At 40.6% G+C, this 17,209-nt stretch overlaps 2 protein-coding genes across 2 annotated transcripts in view; both read left to right on the forward strand.

Moving 5' to 3' along the window:
• Positions 1–5,017: 5,017 nt before the first annotated feature.
• On the forward strand, positions 5,018–8,826 carry rsph3 (radial spoke head 3). Its single transcript, XM_047574003.1, has 8 exons — positions 5,018–5,208; positions 6,095–6,176; positions 6,269–6,410; positions 6,497–6,642; positions 7,100–7,303; positions 7,912–8,074; positions 8,220–8,306; positions 8,697–8,826. Exons 1-8 carry the CDS (start codon positions 5,099–5,101, stop codon positions 8,738–8,740), a joined length of 978 nt encoding a protein of 325 aa, XP_047429959.1. The 5' UTR covers positions 5,018–5,098; the 3' UTR covers positions 8,741–8,826.
• Positions 8,827–11,481: 2,655 nt separating this feature from the next.
• ezrb (ezrin b) overlaps positions 11,482–17,209 on the forward strand; it is a 29,481-nt gene continuing 23,753 nt past the window's right edge. The window contains exons 1-2 of the mRNA XM_047573717.1: positions 11,482–11,606; positions 13,637–13,765. Coding sequence (XP_047429673.1) covers positions 13,754–13,765 — 12 coding nt within the window. The 5' untranslated portion in view covers positions 11,482–11,606; positions 13,637–13,753. The remainder of the gene's footprint in view (positions 11,607–13,636; positions 13,766–17,209) is intronic.

A 17,209-nucleotide genomic window follows, 5' to 3' on the forward strand; every position in this document is an offset into this window, starting at 1 on the left:
TTGCATCTTAATTACTCGCTTATATAAATGCACAATATTTACCAGAGGCATGAAGTATAAACTGCAGGAGACGCCATTCTTTTTAACGTCAAGTGTTATCACGCTGTAAATTGTATGACTCTCATTCAGCACCATATCAGTCTCATCTACAGTATAAATAATAAAGTGAAGTGTGAAAGGAGAGGACTGATCTCACTTGATTTTAGTCATTAGCTGCAATAGAACCGACATCAGGTTACAGTGGATGCATTGCAAGAGGGCAATTTAAGATTCTGCAGATTGTCACTAGGCACAAATTGTGTGCCAATCACATTCTATGTGGAGTCACATCTTGCAAAATGTTTATTTTTTTAAAAAAACAAAAGGTTATTGCAAAGACACTCGAGCGAGCCGCTCATATCTGTCTGCGCTATCTGTGGAAAGATCTCCACTCAAGCTCTGCGGTCGGGTTGCAGATTATTTCCAAACCTTTACACTCACATTAAGAATTCATTGTGACTTTTAATGACACATGACTCACTAGAGGGGTTCTTAATCGACATTTATCGCCTGATCGTTCGGGTTAGAGTGGCAGCACCACGATCCTGGTTTTCACTGAACCAGTAGCAGCCAATCACTGATCAGTTTGATATAATAGGATCGCCATGGTTTCCCTTCACTGCCAGATCATTCTGCAAGTTCTCGCTCTATCTGTGCCAGCACAAGAGTCCTTCCTGTTGCAAATGTTTGTCCATCACCTGTGTCTTTTTCCTCTCCAGGTGGCAGTTTCCTACCCAGAGGTCGCTTTTGTGTTTTCTTCTAGCGCCTTAAGTTTTGCCTTTTCAGACTTTTGTTTTTGTATTTACCTGCAGGGATTCTGTAATAAACTCATTGCGTGGACTTCTACCCATCTCTCGCATTCTAGACAGCAATTACAAGCACCTTCAACCTACTTCCTTTCTGGAGCATATGGCAGTTTCATGTCTGGCTGCTTGCATCTGTGACAAATGTTCACTGTCTTTATTTTTAGCATCGGCATGCTAGCATTTGCTACATGATTGCTAAGCATATTAGCATTCATCCTCTGCCAACTATGAGTTCGCGCAGTGATTACTCAGATATTTAAGTCTCGATTAAAGAAGTGGAAACTTAAACCTGGGACATAATTTAACGTCTTATTGCTTGTTTAATCTGTTTAACATTAAAAATATTACATTCTACGTTATTCTTGTGTTGATTTACCTCAGAATTATTGCAAGTCTACAATCATGCATAATGCACGGAAGCAAATTAAATATAGATACCATTAGACAGCTAATAAACACACTTATCTCTGGCCATTTTCGACCCGACCTTCACAAAGAACACGTACAACACAGCGACTCTCATCAATATACAGTGATATAGCTCGGCTCATTACGGCCGCTTCATTAACAACACCACGCTTCGGTCGTACAAAGAGCTTCATTTGACCAGGTTAAAGGTGAGGGAGACGCACAAACGTAGAAGATGCAATGAATGGTCCGCGGGGGACGGATGATGAATGGTATGGAGACAATAGTGGTCGGCTTGAGTCTGGGTGGGCGAGGAGAGGTTAGATGCACCTATGTGAGTTATTTGTCCTTATTTGTTGGTTATGAAAGCAAGAGCCGGACATAATGTGTCAATGTATTCAGCGTAGGGAAGTCTTCAGTGATGAGCTGACGCCACAGAACATACTGTAACGTAACTGCATGTCAAGAGTGCGTCCAGCAGCAAAGAAGATAATATGGTAACTGATTATTCGGAGACTTTACACGCTTTGGTAACACACCGATCAGGCATAAAATTATGACCACCCTCCTAAAATTGTGCAGGTCTCCCGAACAGTCGTGACTCATCAGAGAATGAACATGGGGGCCTCCTGAGGCGTTGGGTGGGTGCTACATGTCTAAATAAGTACTAGTTTCCCAGCAGAACATTGTATTGTCACAAGATGGTCAATGAGCTCATCTGCCTCTCTAGTGTCTTTTTTTTGCCGATACTACTCCCCCGGCAAGCCACAACAAAGCAACAGGTTGGCGGAAAAAAATATTGGGTAGTGTCCGTGACAGGGATGACGCAAACGTTTCTGCTTTACTAATCTTATCTTTGATTAACATCTCTTATGCAAAATCTTCAATTAGAAAAAAAAAGGGGGGGGGGGGGGTGAAAGCATTTTTTCTACCGTCTACAATATCTGCTTGTGTTCATTTCGGGCTGTGTGAAGTCGTCATAAATGTCTCTTCACACCTCCTCTTTAAAAGTGCCATTCTCCACCGGTCCACCAGATGCCCTCAGACACCCACATCCAAGCTCTCAAATCAAAATTAGCCCTGATTTTCAGCAGCCGTCGTTGGGACCGGCTGCCTGTTTTCCCTCCTGCTTGTTTGCCCTTCTGGGTTTTATTTGGTTGCTTTGAATGCCTCCTCTCTACAAAGTCTGTTCGTTTGAGCACTTATGTAGCACAGACCCGTCTGGCCTCAGTGTCTGCATTTGAATCCAATAAAATGCACTTGCTTCTGCTCACTTCTCTCGACAACAGTTTAGACGTCGATATTTGAATCATCTCCGTCTCGTGTGGGGATGTGTCTGCAGCTGAATATTAACAAGAAGGCGACTCAAATTGTCAAAGGGCTCCAACACTCAAGCTGCTCCTGACAGTTGTAAACACAGCTTCGAGATTTTATCACAAGTTTAATATGCGCTGAACTTCCTCAGCGGTCGGAGTTCGCTTCGTTGTCAAGGAGATGGCTCGGTTGCCAGGTGCTTGAATTTTTATCTTCATTTCTTGGTCTTTTCTTTCGCTACAACAAAAGGTGCTGATCTCAGTGAGATAAACTGAATAAATATTCTACCGTTTACCTCCAGCTCAGTCTCTCAACACTAATTGCTGCCATTACAACAACTTTGCTGATGACTGTACAAAATGGTGTCACTACTTTTTCCTCCCACGGGTGCCTCTTTGCTGTAATTGTTTTTGTTTTTTTTTCTTTTTTAAAAAACCCAGAAAGTGCTTGACGACAACGCGGCTCTTCTTCTGTGTGTTTAGTGAATGATTTTAGGAAGGCCGCAAGCATCGATTAATAATAATAACAGTAATAATAATAACAATAAAAAAAAGATGTTGTGAGTGCTTTCATGCTCTGATGAAACTGCGGAAGAAAGCATTGCTTGGTTGCATAATATTGTGGGTGTCACTTGGGACTAATGAGAAGAAGATAATAGCTGTACAATAGAAAGAATTCTACCCTTTAACAATGTGTAATCATTGGTGGCAGCTGAGGCATAAACAATAGCCAACAACAACACAGAAACGTCTGAATGAGTCCTCTCATTAAGGAACACGACGCAAACCCAGCGTGGTTTTCTCCACCAGCAGCGACACCAGCTGTGTTTTTTTTTTTTTTTTTTTTATGTTGTGAATGTTTGAATATCTACAGACCTGTCAGAAATACAGAACTGCGGCTCGGTCGTCTTTGCCATAAAAATCAGTGATATGGAAACACTTTGTTGCCTCATGAGTCGTCACTCACGACGCCGCAGAGAGCTCTCACCTTTGTCCTCACAAGCTCCGTGTCGATTCCGGTGCCCTATTTTTCTATGACACGTTCAGACTTTTTTTTTTTTTTTTTTTTTGTAGAGCTGAAAATGCTCTCTGTGGTTTAGAGTCATGTTGAGTTTCTGCTTTTCACTAAATGCTTCCTGCGGCCCACAGCTGAGAGTTGGCAGGGAGCTGAAAAACAAATTTGTTTTCAAAGTGCACACAGTTTTGTTTTGAGTGTACACACTAGACATATGCAAAAAAAAAAAAAACTGAAACAAAACAAGAACAAAAAAAAAAAGAGAGAGAAAAGCAGCAGCAGCAACAACAACAAATTCATCCTTGTGACTTCTGATCCCACTATTATAGTTTCAATTTAAACGTTGAATCTGAAAAGCAGCTGTTTTTAACTCACCCCCCTTAAACTTTGAGCTTCTTCGTAGAAAAGATTTTCAAGTGAAAAGGAGGTTGTCTGTCACCTTTTGACTTTTTTTGTGCAGGATGTGGTGCCAGCATCAATAATTATGATCTTGATACAGAGCAAACGCAGAGTGTGAGAGTTGTCTACAAAGCGACTTTTGTGTTTGTTGTGAACTTGTGTATTTGTCTGTTGTCCTTTGCCCAGGTTTATGTCCGTTTGTTGTTGAAATGGATGCTACATTCTTGAATTTGAGGATGGGGTCATTTACCGGGGCATTTCAGTCCTGAAAGTTCTCAGAAAATGATCATTTAAACCTACACTTGCATGGTTAACTGTGTTAGTAGTAGTACTACTAGTAGTAGTAGTAGTAGTACTCGTCAGGATCAGCAGTATTCTTGTAGCGGTAGTAGTGCTGCAAGAATACAGAGGAACCTAGCAATATTGGGCTTGTAGCAATCTTGTAGCAATGGCTGGGTGTTCAAGCTGTAATACTGGGAGGTAACTAATGAAAACACAGCTGCTGGGCAACAGTTGGCAAGTAGAAGCTTGCTAACCGATTAGCATGCTAAAGAGCGGGTAACTCAATATAGGAAATGCACTTACAACTGTGTTTCTGTGATAATCAACAACTTCCAAAGCAAATGAAGTAATCCTCTGGCTTACTAAGGAAATAGCATTTGTAACCTTATAAATCTATACCAGACATAATTTGAGCATTATTTAAAATAAATATTTACATGTGTTTTCATTAGGTCGAGAATCCAGGTCAGTGTCTCTTTAGCGAGAAATTTTACAGCTGCACTGTTTGTTTATTAGCGTCTGTGCTGTTGCTATGTGCAGTCATTAAGTAATTTGACTGCGGTCATGTACGAAAAAACTGTAAAACATAAATAAGACTCATCTATCTATCTATCTATCTATCTATCTATCTATCTATCTATCTATCTATCTATCTATCTATCTATCTATCTATCTATCTACAATAATAGTGGGCCATCGTTTTTACAGGAAGTGACGTAACAGCAGTTGTGTTCCACTTCCTGGATACGGTTGCTACAACAAATCCCATTAGTCGCGCTGGTAACGCTGACGTTAACTACCAAACAATTAGCCACAGTATTTGACAGTTTCCGAAAATGGCTTTTGCCTCACAGAGCCACGGAGATACAAACGGAACATATATCTTCTCAAGTCGCCCCAGACCCGTCGTGACCCGGTCCAAATACAGAGAGGCTCCGTCTGAACAGTACGTTACTGCCGTTCATGTTTGTTAGAAACTGTCTTATAAGCTACACTTGAAAACCACTGTCATGTAGCATTTCATTGTACATTTCAGATGGAAAGACATCTTGACTAAAAATTTGTGTTGCTTTTACATTTATATGACATTGATAGTTTATATTAATAATTTATAATTTATATCTCTATGCACTCGTCGGCGGTTCATTAGGTAACGTTAACGTTACTCTAGTAAAAACTGATATATTCTAATGTAGCAATCATCCAATAAATCCCCATTCAGGACTGTATCATTATTATTATTATTATTATTATTATTATTATTATTATTACTGTATATTGTTCAGTGTGTGTTGAAACAACATAAGGAAGGTGGTAATTCAACTGTATGATGATTTTGGAGGGTGTAGCTTGTGGTGCCTTAAACTGGATTATATCAGAGTGTCTCTGTTATTTATAACTGAAACATGTGTACATGTTTACACAATATGTCAGGGACAGCACAGCGACCCACGGAGAAAAAAATGTGTAAATTTGTGTGATCAGTTTCTATCTATAGTTTGTTATGATTATTCTTAGTGAGTCAAAATTTCTGATGAACTGCCAGAAGATCTCAGTCAGAAACGCAATGGAAGATGCGGACGTATTTAGATGCACAAAGCTGGAAAAAAAAAAACAGCAGACAAAATGACCTGATAGAAGTGTAATTTTAGTAGTGTAATTGAGACGAGACGAGACATATGTCTGAGGTATGTACCGTAAATAAACTTGACTTGATTCAGATATTAGATGCCAGCACGTGTATCAGTTTTGTCTTTTAAGACTAATAATTGCCAGAGTTGACTACTAACTACCAGACTGCATGACAACACTGTTTTCCTTCAACAATGCAGGACTCCGCCGCATTATGGCAACATCATGTATGATCGCCGTGTTGTCAGGGGAAATACCTACGCCCAACACATCATACCGACTGTAAGCATGACACACCTGTGCTTTATTGCAGTAGGTTTTTTATTTTTTTTTTGCTTTACCTTAAAATCTGTATTACCGTCCATTGCTGACAGACGACTCAGCCAGATCCTGCTGAGATACAGAGACAGCAGGCGATCAGGAGGAGAAATATTGCTCGTCGGCGAGCCAGGGAGCAGCTCAGACCTAAGACTCCTGAAGCCCTGCAGGGAAGAAAACACATTGATGTACAAACAGGTAAAACAAATGAATCATCCTTCAACATCGGGACATTAAACTCTTTGAATCAAATGTGTTTTTAACATCCTGACCCTCATTTCCAGAGCTCTACCTTGAAGAACTTAGTGATGTTATTGTAGCTACTGACATCGAGTGTCAGACTGATGATTTCCTGGACAGACCGGCGACTCCTCTCTTCATACCTGCCAAATCTGGAAAAGATGTGGAAACACAGATCGAGGAGGGAGAGGTAGGTAGTAAAAATAGTAATGGAAACCTGCCCGTATTTCCAACGTTTAATAGCAGCAATACAGTTCTAATACAATGGAACCTCTTTTTGACGTCATTTAGAGGGGAAGTTCATGATCCAGCACATAGTTGTATAATATCTTCAAGTCATCAGCTTGGGGACGGCAGTGCAAATTTATAGTATAACCAAACCCCGTCATCACAACCCTGGATTATAGTGTTCAAGATAATTACTGGACACTTTTAGACAGCATGATGGCGTCCTTTGCTTTCCTTCTCTTCTGATTAACTCAACTTTAGGGAAGTAGAAGTGTAAACTCATGCAGAATAGTAATCATCATGTCCGATTATATAATTAAATGGAATGTGAAATGACGAATGTGTTGTTCTGATGAAGTTAAAAGTCATGTTCTTAATTGCAAAATGTGCCGTACACTCACAACAATCATCCTCTGCAGTTGTTTGACTTCGACAGGGAGGTTCAGCCAATACTGGAGGTGCTGGTGGGTAAGACAATTGAACAGTCTCTGCTGGAGGTGATGGAGGAGGAGGAGCTGGCCTGTCTGAGGGCCCAGCAGAGGGCCTTCCAAGAGCTGCGAAATAATGAGCTGGCCGAGGTGCAGCGGCTCCAGGAGCAGGAGAGACGACATACTGAGGAGAAAGTATGCAAATTCCAGAGACCTTAAATTCACTGTGTTTATATTTTATTGTTTTTCACAATTTAGGCATCCCTTAACTGCCCAGGTTAGAGCAATCCTTTTATTGCAGTTTATTTATATTTTACAAAATGTATTTATGTGTGAACTTTATCAAAAAAAAGGGTCATATCAGGGGCACCAGTCATATTGTAGCAACAGTAGGCTATTTACTCGTGTTGCCATGGAGACGCAGTCCAGAGTAAGCGGATAAACTGGACTTTCACTGTTCTAACTTTTATTCATTTGTAACTATGTATATTTTCTCACGTCAGCTCAGATTATTACCTTTTTTAGTCCCAAATGTTTCACATTACAAAACACAGATGCTGTAACTAAGTGGAAATATTTTAGCCGATATAACTGACCACCCTGTCTCCATCTCCGTTGCTATGTCCCATTGCTTTTGTGTTTTTGCCCCACATTTCCTTAGAGACCAAGAACTTACTTTTTCCCAAAGAAAGATCTACAGCACAGTAAATCTTTAGCTGTCAAAAGCCACTGATGAATCAAACAGACTGACTTGAGGAACAAGACATTGTTTGCACTTCTTTAAAAGTTCTTTCTGACACCAGGAGCGTAGAATTAAGCAGCAGAAAGAGGTCCTCAAGAAAGAGAAAGAGATCGCGGAGAAGATTGCTGCCCGGGCGTACACCCAGCAGTACTTGGCCAACCTTTTACCTGCAGTCTTTACCTCACTGAGGACCCACGGTTACTTTTACGACCCAGTGGAGAAAGGTCAGCAGCTTCAGCTTTCACCCTTTCTGACACACGGGGGCGCCACTGCGCTCGAGCACACAGCTCATTAAATCTGTGACTGGTTATATAGACTCACTGACTAACACTTCCTGCCTTTTGTCCTGTTTGTGATCCTGATTTACAGATATCGAGACAAATTTCTTCCCATGGTTAATGGATGAGGTTAACAACAATTTGGAGAAGAGATTTGCAGCAAGAGAGCTTCTGGATAGTAAGAGATTTTACTCTTAAGAGGAACAATTCCCTTCGTTCTTTTAAACTTGAATTTTCAGATGCTTAATTTATTTTTCCTCGTGTCTGAGATTCTATATTCTATTTATATTTTAATATACAATTATTTCCATTACAGCTATGGATGAAAATCCTCTTACATTCTTTGGTTAAATTGCAGAATTTAACTCTAAAACTACATTTTAAGCATTCTTGATAAAAACAAACATTACATTTATAAATGCAACCTACAATCTCCTCAATACAAGTTTTTTTTTTAACTTTCTGAACTTTCTGGGGTCACAGACGTTGTTGCAGTGACATCTAGTGGTGCTTGTTAAGCAACACAATGACTCACAGCGCTGACTTCATCCTCTCTGTCTGTTTTCAGCTATCATCCATGAAGTCACCCAGAAAACAGACACGGTCAGCTGAACATGACACCTGAAGAGATTCACTGAGAGAATGAATGTCTCAAAAATAAACTGAATATGCCGCCATGAGTTTCCTTTGAGAATGTACAATGCAGTCTTTGTCACATCCCAGCAAACAGGTGTGGAGAACATTCTGATAATGTTCCCGAAAGGTTCTAGGAACATTTTCTTCAGGGGTCTACGATACATTCCTCTTTCTTCTCTTCCCCCTCTGTGATTTCTCAGAGAGAGTTCTCTGAATATTCTCAGCAATAATCTGCTTCCCTAAATGTTCCTCTTAAGAAATTTTGCATAAAAGTCCCTTAAAGGTTCTCAAAAACAACAGTCTTCGAACTCTAAAGGAACATTCCTTAAAGGTTCTTTGCTCCAAGTAAGTTCTCAAAAATAAACCTCTGACTGTGGCAAAAAACCAACTATCAATAAAACTTTGACACATTAATGTGGAGATGTGGTAAAAAGCCGCACAGGAGGTTAAAAAACGTGTGACTATTGAGACTCATCTGTGGTAACTATATATGTCCAGTTTGTAATCTTGGTCATCACTTTGGTTTATTGGGTTGTTTTGACTTTGATTTCTTAAATATCTTTATATTTGCATGTACTAAGGAGAGGAGATAATGGCTGCAAGGGAGATGGGACACAGGGTTGTGTTCTTTGTTATATATGTATAATGTATGTTTGTTATATAAATGTTGAAAATAAATAAATTAATTACTAAAAATAATCAAAAATAATATGTAAAACACTTAAAATCTAAAAAAAAAATAAAAAAAAGGACAGTGCCTGAATGTTTTCAAACGTGAATATCTCAAAATCGTCAAGAAATTTTCCCCAAAGGTTCTGACAAATAACCCTCAGGGTTAAAAAGTTCCCTGTAAGTGCTGTAAATATTTTTCAAATGTAACCTTAAAGGAACTTTCCAGGAACTCGGAGGTTCTTCAAATGTTTCATAAAAAATGATGTTCAGAGAACCTCAGGGGGAAAGTTCCCCCAGAGGAAAGAGTAGGAACTGGGAGTTAATTACTGCTCTGGAGTATGAAGACAGAATATATGACCTTTCGTTGACGTTTGAACCCAACAGTGTTTTCATTGTTTGAAGCGTTGTCAGATGCTTTATTCATAAAGTGTTTGTTATCTGACTTCCCTTCCATCTGACTGCTATCTGAAGTCAGTAAACACTTCCTAGCGGTGTAAAAAAAGGCCATCCTCCACTTTCTACCATACTTCTCATTTTTTTGTGATTACCAGGCTAAACAATCCCTTTCTCCCTGGCCGTGCGGTGCGTGTGTCCATTTACTTGCTTATCACAAGAAAAGTTCCTGCCTGTATTTCAATAGCAGGCGAAGACAATGGGACCGAATCAAACACTAAAAGGCGCTGTTATCTTAAGAAGTCAGACAGAGAGGGCAGCAACGGGCTCTAACCAACTTCCCCAGAGATCATTCAAAGCACCTTTATCTATTTGCATCTGGCACCGCTCCGCAAACAGTTCTTTCAGGTGCGCCAAACAGGCAAATTCAAGAATGTTTTGCATTGCTTTATCATCTCGCCGGAGATAATAAAAGAATGCAGAAGCTCGTTTAATCTTTTTTACTGGGCGTGGGTGTTTTTGTACCCTCACACTTTCACGCGTTTCACTTTAGTTCCTACCCAAGATAACGCTTTTATTTTGAACAAAGCTAAGGTTTGTAATGGTGATGGTGATCATTTCAAAGTAAAGGAAGTAGTTTAACGTGGTTTAGGGCAGGAGTGTCACATCACCCTTTTGCTTTCGCATTATGGTGAGAAGTCGGTGTAACCTCAGATATATACGGCACTATTTTAATCCCGTCCCTCTCATTGGTCGGCTCACCTAGGGCGCCTCCTCCCTCCCCGCGCCGCGCTCGCTCGCGTAAGGGCGTGAGGACGCGCGCTCCCTCCCCGTGGAGGAAAAGTTCGCGACGTTTGTGATGTAACTGCGCTCGGGACAGGTGACACCTCATTCTTTGCACAGCGGACTGATGAGGTTCAGATGTATTTATTCAGCTCCGTGTGTATTTACTGCTGACGCTCACATAATTGTCTAAGCATTAATTAAGTGTTCCTGAGCCGGCTGACTCACGGACTTGGTTTCAGGTATAGATTTAACGTCATTTGCTGTACTTCGCTGGACGGTGTGTTCAATTAATTGTTGAAAGGGTTCTTTTTACAAGAGGAATACTTTGAATGAAACCAAATAAGCATATATATTTACACTGTGGTCACGTATTTTCATCTTGAGTCATAAAATATACACTACCATTCAAAGGTGTGGACACACCTCCATTTCGTACGTTCATGCATCTATGCACGTATAAATAAAACAAGATGCGAGTATATTCTACAGTTTTAATTGATGAATGTGTTCAATAGAAGCTGATTATCATTTGTTTTTACAGTTAGAGTGCCTAACTGCGTGTCTATTAATGTCTATTAAAGAGAGCAGCAGCATATATTGTGGGGCACTGGTTTATTATCCGGATTCAAAACATTCAGTTTCCATGGCAACGGCCCCCAAATACTAGTATGCAAATATATTCCTGCAAAGATCCCGTTGCTGTATGAGAGGGGGAAACCCACTATGTGTGTGTGTGTGTGTGTGTGTGGTGGAGGTACAAATAAAAGCGCTTAATGAAACCGACACCGTTTTTTTGTGGGGAAGTCCCCCAGACTGCCCCCCCCTCCCCCGTCCAGGTTCTCCCCCCAGGTTCCCTGCCCTCCTGCAGCGCCGGGCGGGCGTCACACTGGGATGGATGAGCGCCATGTTGCGCCTGGCTCAATAGAGGGAGGGGAAACTCTGCGGCTCCCAGCGTCAGGACAATCCTCACCTCCCGACCACGCCAGCTCCGGTAAGACTTTTTTTTTTAGTAGGACATTTATCCGTGCAAGCCACTTGACGCTTCGCAGCGCGGACACCAGGGCGCTGTGTCGGGGGGAGGAAAAAAAAACCCAAAAAATACACTTTACGCACTTTTTTTACGCGCACTTTCTGCCGCTCTGCACAAAGGAGGCAAATCTCACAACAGGTGTCTGTGGGATTATAGTGGGGATGTGGCTGCAGCACAGTCTGCACAAAGAAACGCGGCTCAATCGTCAGGGGTTTGTTGAACATTTTAACAGCTTTGCGATCTGTTTTTTAACCGGGAGTCATTTCAAAGGTGAATTCCGCGTGTGCTTTGCGCTTTGAATTGTTTCCCCGTCGCTGTGGGTGTGTACCGGCACAACCTACACACAACCTTCCCGATTTTTTTCTTTTTTCTTTTTGTCTCTTTGTTTTGTAATTGTAGCCACCTCTTAAGGTCACTTCTCATCTCGGGGCTTCTCGTGACATGTGTTCTCAAACGCAACATTATTTCCTTTATGCTTTATTTCTATATAAATAAGCCACCTTGTTGAGCGATGCGGATAAATAGTGGCATGAAAAGCTGACTTGAATCCGAACTGGGGTGTGGGTTTGTTGGCGAAGGCGTCAAAATGAAGGCTGAAACAGAGACGGGTGGAGACTGAATAAGTTTATCATAAATAGAGGGGGTGAGGCACGCCAAATTTAACCTGTACGGTGCCTGTGTGATTCACCAGTGTCAAGGTACAACGCACAAAAGTCACGCGCACGACTTCCGGCTTGAATTTCAGAATAAAAGCGGGCAACTGTTTCAGGCTTTTAGGCTATTTACTGTTAAAAGAAACGTGCTGGAGAATTGCATTTACTCAAGTCGAAGTTAAATCGAGTTTTGGATCAAGTAGGAAAATAATTAAAGACAAAATGCCTCCACAAAAAGTAAAACTAAACTTATAGTCACCAATAGGCCACTGAGAATGAATCAGTTCTTATATCACTATTACTACGACACCTATCATCACTTTATAATGATCTAAACAACATTTTGATGGATTTAGCTTATATCAATCTATGTGTCACACTTGGCTTTTTAATTATTTTCTGAAAGGATTTTGAGCTTCTCAAATGTAAAGTGTTTTCTGTCGTCAGTTTTATTCATTTATTAATAAACAGCATTTTGGTTAAAGAACGCACCTTGGAAATTAATTGTGAGTTTTCATTCATTCATTAATTCATTCCTTACTGAATTCTGCCCCCCGCTAACCCCTACACATTAATTCATCCACACCCCTCAACTCCTCGTTCCCTCACTGACCGAGGACTGAAACACCATCACCACCACTGCACTACTGGACTGCACTATGTACAGAATATTGAGCTAGTTTAGTAACATTAGGTATCTACTGCTTATAACTTATTTAACACTCACTTCATCAGTGTTTTGTATCCTAATTTGTCACCTGCTATTTCCTTTATTGTAAATTATGTTATAGTTCCTATTTACAGTCTAGTCACATTTAACACATAAATACATCTGTGCAACATATGTTCATAGTACGTCAATCAGTCATTGTGTATGTTGTGTGTGCTCACTCACTTGTATATAGGTTTTCATCTGTAAATATTGTCCATAATATATTGTACCATAGGGTATCGTACTATTTATTATTACTATTCTGGTTAGACGCTAAATTAAATTTTGTTGTTCGGTACTTGTACATGTGTACTGACAATAAAGTTGAATCTAATCTAATTCATGACGTTAACAAAATATCAGATATATTGGTCATGTAGTTTAGGCAGCTTGTATGATGTAAAAAAACAAACAAACAAAGTATATTGGTGTTTGTGTTAACGTTCACATACCCGTGCTCTTACTTGGAGGTTGGGAGTCGAGTGCTTCCTGTGTGAGTCTGCGTAGATGCGGGTAACTTGAGTCACACGGGTGATTCATCCCGATGACTGTCGAGCTGCCCTCCGCCGGGCTTTAAGTAACGCAGGACACACTGAAACTCGTTTCTCTTCTTTCGCTCTTTTCAGGAAGCCACAGCGACAAGCGCAAGCACAGGTCTCTTCTCTGGGAAACACTCTTTTCTCTTTTCTTTTGATTAGTGAACAACTCCTCGCGCAAAGACGGGAAAAGGACTGAAAGGAAAAATGCCCAAAGCGGTAAGTAACAGTTGGTTTAATTTAACATTTTCACACAAAGCTTGTTGTAATGTCTTCTTTATAGACAGACGTCTGCTAAAACATGCCAAACAACGTTTATAGCCGTATAAATCCGGCTAATCTTCCATTTTGGTCCATACTTCTCACCTTTTATCGCATTGTTATAATAAAAATAAGATTTAAACTGATAATTGTGTAATACAGTGAATGGTAACGTTAACCCACTTAATAGGAATATTATATTTAATGTACGAATTGAGTGAAAGTGTGTGATTCAAACCTGAATTGACGTTTAATTTATTTATTTATTTTTTTTAATGTGTTTAACACATGGAGCTGTCAGTGAATGAGCCAGAAACACACACTTTCACTAAAATCAATGTGTACTTCTGTCATTTAAGAAGAGGCTATATGTGGAATGGCACCTTAAATCACATGCTCTCTTAAATACCCCCGGAGAAAAAAAACACCAAAACCACCAAAGCTAATAACTAAGAGTTGCTGGACTTCTTATGAGTAGCACAGATAAGAAGCGTTTGTGATGTGGTTTGAGTGGAGGTGGTCACATCCTGGATGGAAAGGTCTCGTGTTTACATCTTAATCAGTCTGAGGTGAACGTAGGCGCTGGCTGAAACTTTGGGGGGGTTTGCTTCCCCACTTTTAAATGTCGGGTTCCCGTGGCATCCCTGGAAACTTGGCACAAATCAAACGTGACGCTCGTCTTTGTAGTCGCCTTGTATATGTGAACAGGTTTTTGCCTTTCAGTTCACAGTCCTGACTCACTGTGCCCCACCCCGGCCGTTACATACTGTACAGTCGCACATGGCACATATCCCTCATTCGGCTTTGGAAATGTCTGGCTGGCTCACAGCCGGCTATTTTATTATACAATGGAAACTATGATGGAAGCTGCTCGGACGTTGGTATGACTAAAGCATAATTCCACTATGAATAAAACTTTATTTTTTTATTTTTTTTTTAAAAAAGATGAAGATTTAAGCTGATCAGTGTGGAGACAAGTCGCTGATGAACAGAGCAGCATTGTGATGAACGTTCAGTGCCATAAAGTGTGTTGTGGGTTTGTTTGTCAAGGCCTCTGGGTTGTCATGAGCGTCACCGTGGAAATGACATCATTACTGTCTGATAGCAGGCCATTTGAGACAAAACTGCCTTTTTGGTACAATAACGTCTGGGGCTTTTCCTTTCCGCGAAACCAAGAAGCCCTTATTTAAGGTTCATGCTGCCGGCTGTTCGACTTGTGGCCCCCGTGATCGGCCCTGGTCCTTTGAAACGTAGCATGAAAAATAATAACAACAGGACACTAAGTCTGATATAATGAAGCCGCTCCTTTTAGGCTGTTTGTGCCACAAAGTGTCATATTTTGAAATGAATCCTGAAAATCCTGAGTAGAAATTGGGGCGATAGCTAAATAAGAGTTTATTCGTGAAATTAGATCGAAGCTTGAAAAGGGCGAGTGGATGTATTGCCAGTGGGAGGGAGGCAGGAGATGGTGGGATGTTATGTAACTACACCCAAAATTTCAGTCACATGAACCTTATGTTGTACGCGACTATCTCTATATTTAGTCATTTGATTATTATGTTTATTAATCCGGTGCTAAAAATAGCTTTCTTTTCTTTTTATAGACGTTCATGTGCATGTTTGTTTGAAACATTACTGAAACAGTTGATTAATTGAAAATATGTTTTTTTTTGTAGATATTCAGTATTTAAATTCTAGCTTTACTCATGTAACTGTGTGAAAATACCCAGGTCTTTCTTAACAATTCCCCTTTGTCTGCACTTGTGACACATTTGTTAACTGAACTGAACAATTTAATTCCAAATTAGGACAAAGGAAATGAAAAAGGGGATTCACGAACCTGAAAAGTGTCACTACAGCTTTTGGAAAGCCTCGTCACTTTTCAATTTACACGTTTTAACCCGAGAATATTAGAATCCCGAACCAGCGAAGCAATGGAAATGCAACATTTCTGCCCTCCCCTCGTGCCTCCTGACCTTTTCTCTCGTTCTTTACTGACGACTCTTATCTGACACAATGCACAGATGCCCCCCCCACAAATCTTTAAAACAAAGGTCAGTGTCGTCACATTTGTCAGGCATTCGTCACGAAAAGTAAATACGAAGTCATGTTCGAGTGTTTGCACCTATATAAGATCAAAGAGGATATCGGAGGATAAAAGTGTGAACTGGCACAGAAACCTGCAGGCGGTCTGACTTATTACAGTTCAGATACTTGGCCCTGTGTCAAACATTCCAACGCTGGAATTGAGACATTTCTTTATTGGACAGTGGCAGGAGCTTGGGCCAGATTTGAGGAGCAGCGAAGGCTCCTGTATTGATGCTTCTGTGACTCATGTTTCACTTATCTGAATGACACATTGTCAGACGTAAACGATAGCGCTCCTTGGCTCTCCCTGAATCCTGTTTCCTTCGAGTCGCAGCCCATGACACAAACCACACAAGGCGTGGCCAACGTCAGCGTGAATGGGTGTTTTCCTTTTAATGTCCAGTCCTATTGTTAATATTTGTTCCTTTAAATAATTGATTACTCAACCATGTCTGGAACACCCTCCAAACAAATCGCAGAGTGTTTTAACTCTAGTTCTCTCAGAGCCTGCAGGCCCGACTCCATCCTTCGTGCAGCACTGCTGCTGGAAACGATAGCGGTGGTTTATGGCTATATTGACCATTTCAGTGGAGTCCCCATGACGACTCCCATTGTAACAAACTCTTGTAAAGCCATGCAAACTATGCGGAGGGTTAAATATTGAATGGTGTTCACTGAAGAATGTGGTGCAGCCTATTCACAGTTTAACTACCGAGGTCTTGACCATTTCACTTCTTTAACTCGACCCACGGCAGATCCTTAACCTCGCCATTCAAAAGTTATTCAGTTTATGGCTGCGCACAATAGGGAAGGGCGGCAACATTGTCTGCATTCTTGTGAAATGGATGGATTGATTAACTGACAGAGTGGTACTACATTTTAGATGTAAAGCGAATTGTCTCTCGTTTGTGATATAACAGAACAAATATGGACGTCAATGGTGCCACAAATGATTGCCTTGATTTTTTTTTTTTTCCGTTTCCAGAAAAGCATCCTCTAAATTTTTTTCTTTGAGACAATAAGCTTAAGACTTAAGACTTCAGTTTCTTTACAGACATATTATATTGACATATAGCCTTTAGCTGGAACTCATGAGCTCGTGGTTACGACATGGACAGTCACATCCGCAGGACGCTAATTGATCAAGCGGTAACGTCAGTCCTAAGTCACGAGAACACTGCTGCTAGGCAACTGTCGGTGCAAAGAAGTGAGAAACATAACATTGAAGTCACAGATGTTTGAAGGAATATCAGTTTCTTCAAACAGTTTATCATGCTAAGGAACGCTAACCATCTGCGACAAACAGGAAGTGAC

The sequence above is a fragment of the Mugil cephalus genome, chromosome 21, assembly GCF_022458985.1.
Source record: "Mugil cephalus isolate CIBA_MC_2020 chromosome 21, CIBA_Mcephalus_1.1, whole genome shotgun sequence".
In the NCBI taxonomy this organism is placed as follows: Eukaryota; Metazoa; Chordata; class Actinopteri; order Mugiliformes; family Mugilidae; genus Mugil; species Mugil cephalus.